Source organism: Pseudopodoces humilis, chromosome 27 (genome assembly GCF_049639895.1).
Source record: "Pseudopodoces humilis isolate 2021_Gansu_Grassland_sample_001 chromosome 27, ASM4963989v1, whole genome shotgun sequence".
In the NCBI taxonomy this organism is placed as follows: domain Eukaryota; kingdom Metazoa; phylum Chordata; class Aves; order Passeriformes; family Paridae; genus Pseudopodoces; species Pseudopodoces humilis.
The window spans coordinates 867,501-880,872 of record NC_142226.1 but is presented as its reverse complement, the minus strand read 5'-3'; the positions used below and the strand labels follow the sequence as shown (position 1 = coordinate 880,872).

Here is a 13,372-nt window from a genome sequence, read left to right as displayed (position 1 = left end):
GGGGGGAATACGGGGGGAGCATCTCGCAGCCCTTCCCCAGGGTCTCACCCGGCCGCACCTGGCTCCGGAGAGAAAAAAAAGAACAATCACAAAAATCTGCGATTTAAAAGACAAAACGCTGACGATTAAGGATAAGGCCGGGCGGGAGCCGCGATGCGGCGGAGGGGCCGCGCTGCCCGCGCCCCCGGAGGCCGCCAAGGGCTCGGCTCGGCGCGGAGTGCCCGGCCCCCCCCGCGCCCCGCCCGCCCGCACCGCCCGCCGCGCCCCGCTGGCTGTCGCGGCCCGCCTTGTTCCGGCCGCGCCGCCCGGCCCCGCCCGCCCGGGGCGCGGAGCGCGGCTGTGCGGAGACAATAGCGGAGCGGGCGGCCCCGCGCCGGGCCGGGCCGGGGATGGGCGGCCAGGGCTGCGCGGCCCCGCGGCCCCCGCGCCGCCCGAGCGGGCTGTAGCGGGGCGGGGGGCGGAGGGAGAAGGGGGGCGATGCCCCGCGCCGAGCCCAGCCCGCCGCTGTGCTGAGCCGGCGGGGCTGGCCGGAGGCTGGAGAGCGGGACATGGTGCTGGAGCCCCCCGTGACGCTCCCCGGGTGGGCAAGGGGCTGCTGGTGAGGAGCTGGAGAGCGGCGGCGGAGCGCGGCCACGGTGAGGGAGCCCCGAGGATCCGGCTGGGGAGCCATGGGGAGATGCAACGGGCGATGCACGCTGGTGGGATTCTGCTGCCTGCAGCTGGTAAGGCTCATCGGCATGCCGGGGGTGCTTTGTGCGAGATGCTGCCTGTCATCGCTCCCCTCGCCGCCTCCGCGGTGACCTTGCGTTGGGACCGGCTCGCCATCACCCAAAAAAAGCCCGCAGAAAAGGAAAAATGCTGATCTAAAAGATAGGCAATGCCACCCTCATCTCCTGCCTCGAGCCAGCGCTGGCCGGGGAGATGGATGGGGACCCTTTCCCTGCGCTGTCAGTGCCCGAGGTTGCGTCTCCAGCAGGTGTGAGCTTTGTTCCCAACTGCAATCTCTTCCCTCCGAGTTCACTCCCGCCCGCGCTTTCCCGTTCTGGTGACTCCACGGATGTCGCGGGGTGCCGGTCCCCTGAGTCGGGGCGAGAGGGAAACTTGGAGCCGCTGCCAGCACTTTGGAAACTCTCCCGCTCCTGAGCGGGACCCAGCTGCCCGCGGCGGGGGGACAGCGGGATGTGGAGGCAGGGAGAAAGGAGAGGCTTGATCTGAACGGGGTTGTCGGGTTCCGTGACAATTCCGTGCCGCTCTTGCCGCCGCCCGCGAATCAATCTTCATCAGGCTCTGCCAGAGGAGCCGGCGAACGGAGCGCGGGGGGGATCCGGGGGGTTTCTGCTCAAACCAGCGCCGCCGAGGTTGCGATTAATTATCCCGGCCGGGTGGTGCGTTAATGGAGAATCAGCAGCCTCCAACTCGCCCCCGCGGCCGTGCCGGGCTCGTCACGGCGGGGAGAGCAGGGAGGGACTGCTGAGATCTGCGGGGTCAGCTCGCCGTGTCCCCGGGGACGGGGGGTGATGGATGGATGGACGCGGCGATGGGAACGGGCTCCGGAGCTCTCCGGAGATGGTGCTGGCATCCTGCTGACAGGCGCTTTCCTCCCGGCTCTTGTCCATTCCGCATCCTCCAGAAGACAGCGGGTGGGGAGGGGTCCCCACTTTTGGAGGGGGGTACACGAAGTGTTGCTGGGGGGATGAAGGCAGTGCTCAGCCCTGGGCAGTAGAGGCACAGGGGGATCATCCCCAGGCTGGAACCCCCCGTTCCCAGCGGGGATGGCCTCTGTGTCCCCAGCTGTCCCCTCGCTTCACTCCGTGAAGCCTCGCTCGGCGTTTCGCTCACCTGATTCAGGATAAATCCAGCGGGGCTTTCCCGGCTGGGCAGGAGTTTCCTGGTTTTTGGTCACATTCCTTTCTACCACTCAGCTTCCAGCAGCTTTGTTGGTGATTATTCCCCGAGATATCCCAGATCCGATAATCTGTTCATTCCAGGGGAAGGCTGAATTGAGCTCCTGGGCTGGGAGAGCAGCTCCTGCTCACAGCCAGAGGAACTTTGTGCTGCTGACTGGGGTCAGGCTGTCCCCTCCACCCTCACCCCGTGTGTCCTGGTGCTGTTGGCATCCCCAAAGGCTCCAATCCCTTACCAGGGACCTTTCTGCTCCAGGCTCACCCTGAACCAGCTCATCCTTTGGGATGCTCTCCAAAGCTCCTTCCCGGTTTTGAAGGCAGCAGCTTCCACCCCCCCACCACCCCCGCCCAAAGCCGTGGGGAGATGCTCCCGACCCTCAGCTCCTCATCCCGGGGTGAGGGGTCTGCGAGCCCACCCAGGGCCCGGCGCTGAGCCAGCCCCACAGGCTGGAGGTGGCAGTGCCACCCAGGCATCCCCTGGGGTGAGCGGGGCCACCATGAGGTGACACAGCCCCTGGAGCAGGCAGAGCTGAGCTTTGGGATGGAGCAACAGGGAGCGGGGATGATTCCAAACCTGCTCCCCTCCTCTGCTTCACCCCCTCCATGGGGATGGCACCTCCCCGTGTGCCACTGTCACCTCGTGGCCACCTTTCATGTCCCGGCTGGTTTCCCAAAATTCATAACCTGCTCCCGGGGAAGCCGTGGAGGCTCCAGGGGCAGCTGGAGCACCCACTGGGCACAAGGGCCCCGATCCAGAGGGGCCCCGATCCAGAGGGGCCCTGCAGAGCCCTGCCCGCTCCACCCCACACCCGAGCCACTTTGGGAAACTGTTTTTTGGGCCACGGCACCACAGGGAGCTCCTTTGGAGCATCCAAACGTCCTCCAAGCTCCTTCACCCTGGCGTGGCCATGCTGCGAGTGCTGGGTGACTCCAGTCCCGGGGACAAGCAGCACAACCCAGAGTTTGCCTCCATTTATGGTTTTATCCCTGGAAAAATCCACTTGCCAAACACCCACCGGCCCTGCCCCGCCTCGGGGGGGGCCACCCGCCAATATTCATCATGAGATGGTATAAAATAAACGTCCAGGATTTGCTGGTTTTCCCATCAGGAAAGACACAAACTCTGAGCTGTTGGTGTGGGATTCACCTTTTCCTTCTGGGAAATGAGAGCTGCTCGGGCTCGGATGGGACAGGGACGGGAGGTGACACCGCCCTGCTCAGGGCTCGGATGGGACAGGGACAGGGACGGGAGGTGACACCGCCCTGCTCAGGGCTCGGATAGGACAGGGACAGGGACGGGAGGTGACACCGCCCTGCTCGGGGCTCGGATGGGACAGGGACAGGGACGGGAGGTGACACCGCCCTGCTCAGGGCTCGGATGGGACAGGGACAGGGACGGGAGGTGACACCGCCCTGCTCAGGGCTCGGATGGGACAGGGACAGGGACGGGAGGTGACACCGCCCTGCTCAGGGTTCGGATGGGACAGTGGGACAGGGACGGGAGGTGACACCGCCCTGCTCAGGGCTCGGATGGGACAGTGGGACAGGGATGGGAGGTGACACCGCCCTGCTCAGGGCTCGGATGGGACAGGGACAGGGACGGGAGGTGACACCGCCCTGCTCAGGGCTCGGATGGGACAGGGACAGGGACGGGAGGTGACACCGCCCTGCTCGGGGCACAGCGTTCATTCACTGACTCGGCAGCCTGGTGGTGCTGGGACAGCTGCGCTGCTGCCCAGGGCTGTGCCAGCCCTGGTGACAGTGATACAGGACATGGGGATATCGGGATATTGGGATATTGGGATATCAGGACATCAGGATATCAGAACATCAGTCTTTCGGGCTATCGGGATATCAGGATATCGGGACATCGGGATATCTGGATATTGGGACATCGGCATATCGGGATGTCGGCCTATCAGGCTTTCAGGCTATCAGGATATTGGGACATTGGGATATCAGGATATCTGGATATTCACTGCTGGCAGCTCTCAGGCCGGCTCTGCCCAGCTGCTGTCGCGTGTCCCTGGCCCACCCCACGCTCTCTGCCCCGCGGGCACGCTCAGGATGCTGCGGCTGCTTTTCCTCGAGCCGGCTCCTCCATCCCGAGCCGGCTCCTCCATCCCGACCTGGCTCCTCCATCCCGACCTGGCTCCTCCATCCCGACCTGGCTCCTCCATCCCGAGCCGGCTCCTCCATCCCGAGCCGGCACCACCATCCCGAGCCGGCTCCTCCATCCCAACCTGGCTCCTCCATCCCGACCTGGCTCCTCCATCCCGACCTGGCTCCTCCATCCCGACCTGGCTCCTCCATCCCGAGCCGGCTCCTCCATCCCGTGCCGGCTCCTCCATCCCGCCCTGGCTCCTCCATCCCGACCTGGCTCCTCCATCCCGAGCCGGCTCCTCCATCCCGACCTGGCTCCTCCATCCCGACCTGGCTCCTCCATCCCGAGCCGGCTCCTCCATCCCGACCTGGCTCCTCCATCCTGAGCCAGCTCCTCCATCCCGACCTGGCTCCTCCATCCAGAGCCGGCTCCTCCATCCCGACCTGGCTCCTCCATCCCGACCTGGCTCCTCCATCCCGACCTGGCTCCTCCATCCCGAGCCGGCTCCTCCCTCCCGGCCTGGCTCCTCCATCCTGAGCCGGCTCCTCCATCCCGAGCCAGCTCCTCCATCCCGACCTGGCTCCTCCATCCCGACCTGGCTCCTCCATCCCGACCTGGCTCCTCCATCCTGAGCCGGCTCCTCCATCCCGAGCCAGCTCCTCCATCCCGAGCCAGCTCCTCCATCCCGACCTGGCTCCTCCATCCCGACCTGGCTCCTCCATCCCGACCTGGCTCCTCCATCCTGAGCCGGCTCCTCCAATCCCGACCTGGCTCCTCCATCGGGCCGTGGCGATGCCCGTGCCCGCTCGCTGGGTGGGGACAGGGGCGCTCCGTGCTCCCACCTCCGGCTGGCACAGTCGGGAGCCGCTTCCAACCGGGGTCTCGTTTTTTTCTTTGTTTCTCTCTTCTCCTTTAATTGGCTGGAAAAGCAGAGCTGGGTTGGCACCTCCCGCCTGCCGGAGCCTGCCAGGCTGGCGGGACCCCGCTCCTGCGGCCTTGGGGTCCAGGAGAGGGGCCGCGGGTCCGTCCCGTCTTCTCCCCGAGCCCTGGGGTTTGCTCGGGGCACCGGGAGCCTCTGGAATGTGACCCCCGGCTCCGAGCCTGGAGAAGGAGCTCAGGAGTTCGGCTTCACGGGGATGGGTGGAGGGAGAGGATGATCCTTCATCCCCCGCCCTGCGCGACCCCTCTGCACCCCCGGGGGCTCCGTGGCCCTCCCGTCCCCTTCCGTCCTCCCTTCCTGCTCTGATTTCCCTGGATTTGGGCAGCACCGGGAGCACCGGTGGGAACCACCCTCCTCCGACGTCTGCCGGCATCTTTTGTCCTCGGCTGGCTCCGGGACCCCGGGGCCGCCCCCGGCCGCATTCCCCCCACCCGGAAAGGGGGAAAGGAGCCCGGGCTGAACTCGGGATGGAGGTTTTCAATTACACAATTAAATGCACAATTAGGTGTAATTACCAGCGCTCAGAAGGTGCGACTGTTCATAATGGGCTTGTAATCTACTGCCGCCACTGTTTGTACTGCTCCGCTCCGCTCCCTAATGATTATGGAAAGCTTTCCCATTTGCATGGTTGCCATGGAAATGGGGGGCTGGCAGGAGCGCGGGGATGGCGAGGGGAGCCCCGCACTCCCCTGAGCCCCCTCGCAGCCCCACATCCCCTCGCCGTGGGGTGGGAGCGACCCCTGCGGCTCAATGGGGTCACAGGTGCCGGCATGGAGGGATCCTCCAGGGATGAGATCCTCCAGGGATGAGGATCCCCCATGGATGAGATCCCCAGGGATGAGGATCCCTCAGGAATGAGATCCCCAGGGATGAGATCCCTCAGGAATGAGATCCCTCAGGGATGAGATCCCTCAGGAATGAGGATCCCCCAAGGATGAGATCTTCCAGGGATGAGATCCCCAGGGATGAGGATCCCCCATGGATGAGATCCTCCAGGGATGACATCCCCAGGGATGAGGATCCCTCAGGAATGAGATCCCCAGGGATGAGATCCCCCAGGGATGAGGATCCCTCAGGAATGAGATCCCCAGGGATGAGATCCCCCAGGGATGAGGATCCGCCAGGGATGAGGATCCAGAGCAGGCCCCAGGGTGGGAAATGTGGTTTTAAAGGCTGAGAACCCCCAGTCCAGCTCGGCCCGGCTCAGCCCAGCTCGGCCCAGCCCAGCCCAGCCCAGCCCAGCCCAGCCCAGCCCAGCCCAGCCCAGCCCAGCCCAGCTCAGCCCAGCCCAGCCCAGCCCAGCCCAGCCCAGCCCGGCTCAGCCTCCGAGAGCCCGGGAGCCCGGGGCTGTGGGTGGCCGGGGAGAGGCATCAGCCAGCTCAGCCCTCCGCGTGGATGAGCATCCTCCGGCACATCCACATTCCAGGCAGGGCTGTAAAGGTTTATTGACGCGTGTTTGGGAAGGCAGAGCCTCACAGCTCGCAATTAAAACCGCGATTAAAGAGCCGTAAGTCTAAATTTGCAGGACTGGTTAATGTGCACCCAAGAGGATTAACGAGGCCGCCTGAAGAACTCCCTAAATCATTCATGGCGGTTCTTAACAGAGCTGGGAGCGAGGGGGACTGCAGAATAAATGTCTCAGAGGGCCGGGTTGTAGAGAAAATAAAGAGGATGGGGCTGAAAGCAGCCTGGGCTGACAGCGGAGCTGTCAGAGCCCGGGAAGGAAAGGCTGATGTGAGCGGGAAAGCCTGAAACAGGTGGGATCACGGAGAGCTGGGAAAATGTGTCTTGCCCAGCCAAACCCGGCTCTTGTTTCTTCTTGAGCTCACAGGTTTGGCTGCTGGAAGGGGCTGAGCTGCCCCAGCAATGTCTGGATGCTGATAAACAATTTGATTTAAAGAATTTGGTTTAATCCCAGGGGGCTTCTGTTAGGAAAAAAAAAAATTAGCGCTACACAAAATCAGTGATGCTCATTTCAGGACTAGGCAGAAAGAGGGAATAAAATCATCGCTGGAGAAAGGTGTGGGACGAGGGGATGGTGGTGAGCAGAGCCTGGCACGGGAGACTCCCCCTGGAAGTGAATCCAGGTGCGTGTCCCATCCCAAAATCTATTGCCAAGCCATTGGGAGGGGGCTGGGAAGAGGAACCCGAGGATGGGAGATGTGGCAGAGCAGCCTCTTGAGAGGCTCAGGGTCTGTGGCTGCTCGGAGGGAACATCACAGACGCTGGATGTTCGGATTTGGATGGGAAAGGACCTCAAAGCCCATCCAGGGCCATCCCTGCCATGGCAGGGTCACCTCCACTGTCCCAGGGTCACCCCCCACTGTCCCAGGGTCACCCCCACCGTCCCAGGGTCACCCCCACTGTCCCAGGGTCACCCCCACTGTCCCAGGGTCACCCCCACTGTCCCAGGGTCACCTTCCACTGTCCCAGGCTGCTCCAGCCCCAGTGTCCAGCCTGGCCTTGGGCACTGCAGGGATCCAGGGACAGCCACAGCTGCTCTGGGCACCTGTGCCAGGGCCTGCCCACCCTCAGTGTGAGAAACTCCTCTCTTTATCGGATCCAAATGATTTTATAAATGAGCTGGGGCTGCCTGCAGGACATGCTGGGGTGGGAATCACCCAAAGGGGGTTTGGTCACAGGAAGGGACACCCCGGGCCCACCCCCGGCTCTGTCCTGGCAGAGGGCACCAGAGTCCCCCGGGGTGCTGAGCGGTGACAGTGACACCGCAAAGCCACCGTGTCCTGTCACCCCCTGAGCCTCCCTGCCCTCGCTGTCCCTGAGCAGGGCCGGGGTGGCGGCTGAGCTGTCACACACAGGGGACACTGCCCTGCTAATTACCTTGATGAGGGCTAATTAGCCCTCTGGGATCGATAGCGAGGCGCTTTCCCAGCACGGATGTGTGTCCTGGGAACAGCGGGAATGGGCACCAGGGAGCGGAGAGGAGCCGGAGCAGGGAAGATCGGCCTCCCCTCGTGCTGGGGCAGGAAAACGTGGAAGTTTTGGTGGATTTGGGATTTGGGAAGGCAAAGGGCCGGGGTGGCCTCAGTGACTGTCCCAGTTTGGGAGCTGTGGGAATGTCACTGGAACGGTGGCACTGCCCCCGTGCTGCCCCACGGGGACTGCCAGGAACAAACCCCAGAGGGAAATGGGGGAGCTCAGGGTGCCCGGGATGAGTGAAGGGTGCTCCGGGTGAGCCTGGGGGATGCTCAGGGTGGGAGTGGAGGGTCCTTGGAATGCTGAAGCTCATGGGAGCCCCAGGGAAACCCTGACGTGCTCTGAGTGGGAACAGCCCGGGTCAAGTGTCACACTGAGAGTCCTTGTCCCACCCACAGGCCCCAAACCATCTCTAGGGTAAATCCTCAGCAAGAATGAGGATTTCCATCTCAAAATGTGGGGGCAAGTCCCGGCCCAGCAGCACCCACGGCCTGGACACAGGCCCGATGCTCCCAGCACCTTTTGGGGTCCCCTCCTTCCATGGGGAATGCTGCTCCAGGCTCTGTGCCTGCCCCATCCCCTCCTCTATCAGGGGGCTGCTGACCCCACTAATGACCCCAACCCTACTAACGACCCCATCCCCCACCTCGCAGCAGCCCCAGGCCCTAATTATTTTTAATCCAACCCCCTCCCCCCCCAGCAGGAGCTGTGGGTAGGGTGGCACTTCCAGGACAAAGCAAACCCGGCCCTAACAAAGGGCCTTGAATTATACATGGGGCGAGGGCTTGGCAATTAATGGCGCCCTCGTTAGCGGGGTCTGGTGTGGGGCTGGTGTCCCCCAGCCCACAGGGAACACGTGGAGAGCTCCAGAGCCCCATTGCCCAGGGCTGGGGACCCCACGGGGGGACCCCACCGAGTGGTGGGAGCATCGTTCCTATGTCCTCGTCACGGGGGTCCCACACGGGGAGTGACTCCAGCCCTGTGTCCAGGCCCTGGTGCTGCTGGGTCGGGTTTTCCCGAAATGATTCCAGGTGGAAAACCTCATCCCTGCCGTGGGTGTGTCCATGAGGGGGATGGGCTGGGACAGCACCCATCACCCCGCTGGCAGAGCCATCCCTCGGGGTTACAGCAGGAAAACCAGTTTTGGGGGGAAAATCCCGGTTTCCCCAGTGTGGGATGCCAGGGGGATGGGCTCAGTCCCTGTCGGGTGTAGGGTTTGGGATGTCACCAGTGTCCCATCATGTCCTTAAGGGATTCATCGAAGAGGGAGGGCCCTGGATGGATCCAGCCCCTGGAGCTGCTCCTCCACGACCCCCATCAAACAAAGGGGCTGGAAAAACCCATCCCAAAAAAACCCATCCCAAAAAACCCATCCCAAAAAAAACCCATCCCAAAAAACCCATCCCAAAAAAACCCATCCCAAAAAACCCATCCCAAAAAAAAACCCCATCCCCAAAAAAACCCCATCCCAAAAAACCCATCCCAAAAAACCCATCCCAAAAAAAAAACCCATCCCAAAAAAACCCCATCCCAAAAAAAACCCATCCCAAAAAACCCATCCCAAAAAAAAACCCATCCCCAAAAAAACCCATCCCAAAAAACCCATCCCAAAAAAACCCATCCCAAACAAAACCATCCCAAAAAAAACCCCATCCCCAAAAAAAACCCATCCCAAAAAACCCATCCCAAAAAAAACCCATCCCAAAAAAAAACCCATCCCAAAAAAACCCATCCCAAAAAACCCCTCCCAAAAAAAACCCCATCCCAAAGAAACCCATCCCAAAAATACCCTCCCAAAAAAAAACCCATCCCAAAAAACCACATCCCAAAAAAAACCCCATCCCCAAAAAACCCATCCCAAAAAACCCATCCCAAACAAACCCATCCCAAAAAACCCATCCCAAACAAACCCATCCCAAACAAAACCATCCCAAAACCCCCTCCCGCAGGCGCTGGGGATGGAAGGAGGGAGGAGTAATTAATAAAAGCAATTTCTCCGGCTGTGGAAGGAGTCCCTGATGCGCTCCCGAGCGCGGCGGCCGCCGGTGGCTGCCGTTAATGACGGTTCATGCCCGGCACAGCCTCCCCGGGATGGACGGGAAAGGGATGGAGGGATCTGCGGCAGGGCGATCCGTGGGATCTGCAGGGAAGGGATCGTTGGGATCTACAGGAGAGGGAACATTGGGATCTACAGCAGGGGGATCCTTGGGATCTACAGTGAAAGGATCATTGGGATCTACAGGAGGAGGAACATTGGGATCAACAGTGAAGGGATCCTTGGGATCTGCAGCAGGGGGATCATTGAGATCTACAGTGAAGGGATCATTGGGATCTACAGGAGAGGGATCCTTGGGATCTACAGCAGGGGGATCCTTGGGATCTACAGTGAAGGGATCATTGGGATCTGCAGAAGGGGGATCATTTGAATCAACAGTGAAGGGATCATTTGGATCCACAGGAGAGGAATCCTTGTGATCTACAGGAGAGGGAACATTGGGATCTACAGGAGATGGGACATTGGGATCTACAATGAAGGGATCATTGGGATCTGCAGCAGAGGGATCATTGGGATCTACAGGAGATGGAACATTGGGATCGACAATGAAGGGATCATTGGGATCTGCAGCAGAGGGATCATTGGGATCTACAGGAGAGGGAACATTAGGATCGGCAGCAGGGGGATCCTTGGGATCAACAGTAGAAGGATCATTTGGATCAGCAGCAAAGGGATCCTTGGGATCTACAGCAGAGGGATCCTTGGGATCAGCAGCAGAGGGATCATCGGGATCAGCAGCGCTGGCTCCTACGCTGAAGGAGTTATTCCAAATATTCCGGTTCCATTAGGGCAGCGCATCCCTTTGGACGCCTCCCCAGCTCCTGCAGTCGGGAAAGGCCCGGGATGCCGGGTGGTGGGAATGGTGGGAATGGTGGGAATGGTGGGATGGTGGGAATGGTGGGAATGATGGGAATGGTGGGAATGGTGGGAATGATGGGAATGGTGGCAATGGTGGGAATGGTGGGAATGATGGGAATGGTGGGAATGGTGGGAATGGTGGGAATGATGGGAATGGTGGGAATGGTGGGAATGATGGGAATGGTGGGAATGGTGGGAATGATGGGAATGGTGGGAATGATGGGAATGGTGGGAATGGTGGGAATGATGGGAATGGTGGGAATGGTGGGAATGATGGGAATGGTGGGAATGATGGGAATGGTGGGATGGTGGGAATGGTGGGAATGATGGGAATGGTGGGAATGGTGGGAATGATGGGAATGGTGGGAATGGTGGGAATGATGGGAATGGTGGGAATGATGGGAATGATGGGAATGGTGGGAATGGTGGGAATGGTGGGAATGGTGGGAATGGTGGGAATGATGGGAATGGTGGGAATGGTGGGAATGATGGGAATGGTGGGAATGATGGGAATGGTGGGAATGGTGGGAGTGGTGGGAATGGTGGGAATGATGGGAATGGTGGGAATGATGGGAATGATGGGAATGGTGGGAATGATGGGAATGATGGGACTGGTGGGAATGGTGGGAATGATGGGAATGGTGGGAATGGTGGGAATGGTGGGAGTGGTGGGAATGGTGGGAATGGTGGGAATGATGGGAATGGTGGGATGCTCTGGTCCTGGGGGATCCTGCCTGGATCACGGTCCCACTGCCAGGGCAGAGGGGCTCCACTCCAGGAAGCAGGAGCAGGGATGGGGGATTTTAGGGATTTTAGGGAAAATGTTGATGGGATTGTTACTGAATTCCTCCATGGACACTGAGATGTCCTGGGCAGATTTTTGCACCCCAAGAAGCTCCTTGAGGGCTCAGGAAACACCGCAGCCCCTTCCCTGCCACTCACCACTCCCACCCCCCCATCATTTTCTTCCATCCCATGGAAATCGGGAATTTCTCTCCCTGCCTTGGGTGCATCCAGTGCCTTCTCCTTACAGGCTGCTCATCCAGCCAGGAGGAGACCCCCAAACCCTCCAGCTCCCATTATCCAATGGTGAAATAAGAACCAATCTCCAATTCTTCAAGAAATTCTCACCCATGGGGGGCTGCTCCCATATTTAAGCCCAAGATGCCCCATATTTAAAATACAAGTCCCCCAAATTTAAACCAAAGGTTTCCCATATTTTATTCCCATAAACTCTCCCATATTTAAACCCCAAATTTAAGCCCAAACTCCCCTAAATTTAAGCACAAAAACCCACCAGATCCAAGGCCAAGATGCCCAAATTCCAGCCCCATTTCCCCCAGGATTCCAGCCCAGGATGGGAGTGGGCAGTGGGGGGTGGCGGTGGCCCTCACCCGGAGTCGAGGGTGCCCGTGGCTTGTGGAATTACCCCGAGGAGAGGGAAATCCACCAGGCTCATCCCATAAATCCCATTTGCGCCGGCAGCTCCCTCCTCTCCGGGCAGCCTCTCCCTCAGACCTGCGTGGTTTGATCCTGGATTTTAAAGCTAAAAAAACGGGATAAACGCTGGAAGAAACACCCACACCCACCGGGCTGGGTGGGCGCACACGGGGACCACCTCCAGCTGTCCCCTTCATCCCTCCAGGATGTGGGAGCATCCCCTCCTCCTCCAAAACAATCCCAGAAAAATCAATATTTTGGGAGCCGTTTCGCCTCCCCACCGGCTGCCGCCGGCTGCTCCTTTGGCGGCGACAGCGCTCGCAGGGATTATTTTTGCTCCCCGGTTCATTAACGGGGTTGTTACCAGGCAGATTTCCTCACCCGAGCTTCTCCTTCCCATTCCGTGGGCCGTGGGAGGAGGGAATGCCGGTTTCCATAGCGATGCGCTTGGCTTTAATCAGGGTTCCTTCCCTGGGAGAATTGATTACGGAAAGTGGCGCTAAATAAGTCAGTAAATTGGATTTATATATATATATATATATATAAATTTATATATAATATATTAATTCTTTTCCCCCTCCTCTTTTGGATTGTATTAATGTTGTCTTGAAAGCACTGGTTGAGATTTGGGGAATAATACCCCTGGCTTCTCCCAGAAGTCGGGATAAAGAACGGAACCGGGATAATGAGCATGGGAATTGCCTGTGGCTCAATCCTTGTCCACCACTGGCCGGTGGGGGCATCTCCTCCAGCGTCCATCCTGCCCCATCCCGGTGGGCTTCGGAAAATTTTTGGAGCAGATTGTCCCATTCCTTTGCTCTTCCCTGCCCGTTCCCCTCCCGTGTCCAGCCCCAGCCTTTGTCTGCGGCTCATTCCCAGAATTTGGGATTTAGGGAGTCGGGCTTTCCACAGCTCTCCTGGTTTCCCATCCTATTCACTCTGTGCAGTGCCCCAAAGTCAAACCCAGGATTCCCAAATTTGAGCCAAGATCCCCTCATATTTAAGAACAAAATCTCCCACACTTAAGCCCCAAATCCCACAAATTTGAGCCCAAGATCTGCCAAATTTAAGGACAAAATCTCCCCAATTTAAACCCAAATCCACCAGATCTAACCCAAGCTCCCCAAACCCTA

The 13,372-nt window shown here is 59.9% G+C and overlaps 1 protein-coding gene across 1 annotated transcript in view; it reads left to right on the top strand.

Annotated features, from left to right (window-relative positions):
* Positions 1-579: 579 nt before the first annotated feature.
* Positions 580-13,372, top strand: part of NKAIN1 (sodium/potassium transporting ATPase interacting 1) — a 29,867-nt gene continuing 17,074 nt past the window's right edge. The window contains exon 1 of the mRNA XM_088067475.1: positions 580-722. Coding sequence (XP_087923601.1) covers positions 669-722 — 54 coding nt within the window. The 5' untranslated portion in view covers positions 580-668. The remainder of the gene's footprint in view (positions 723-13,372) is intronic.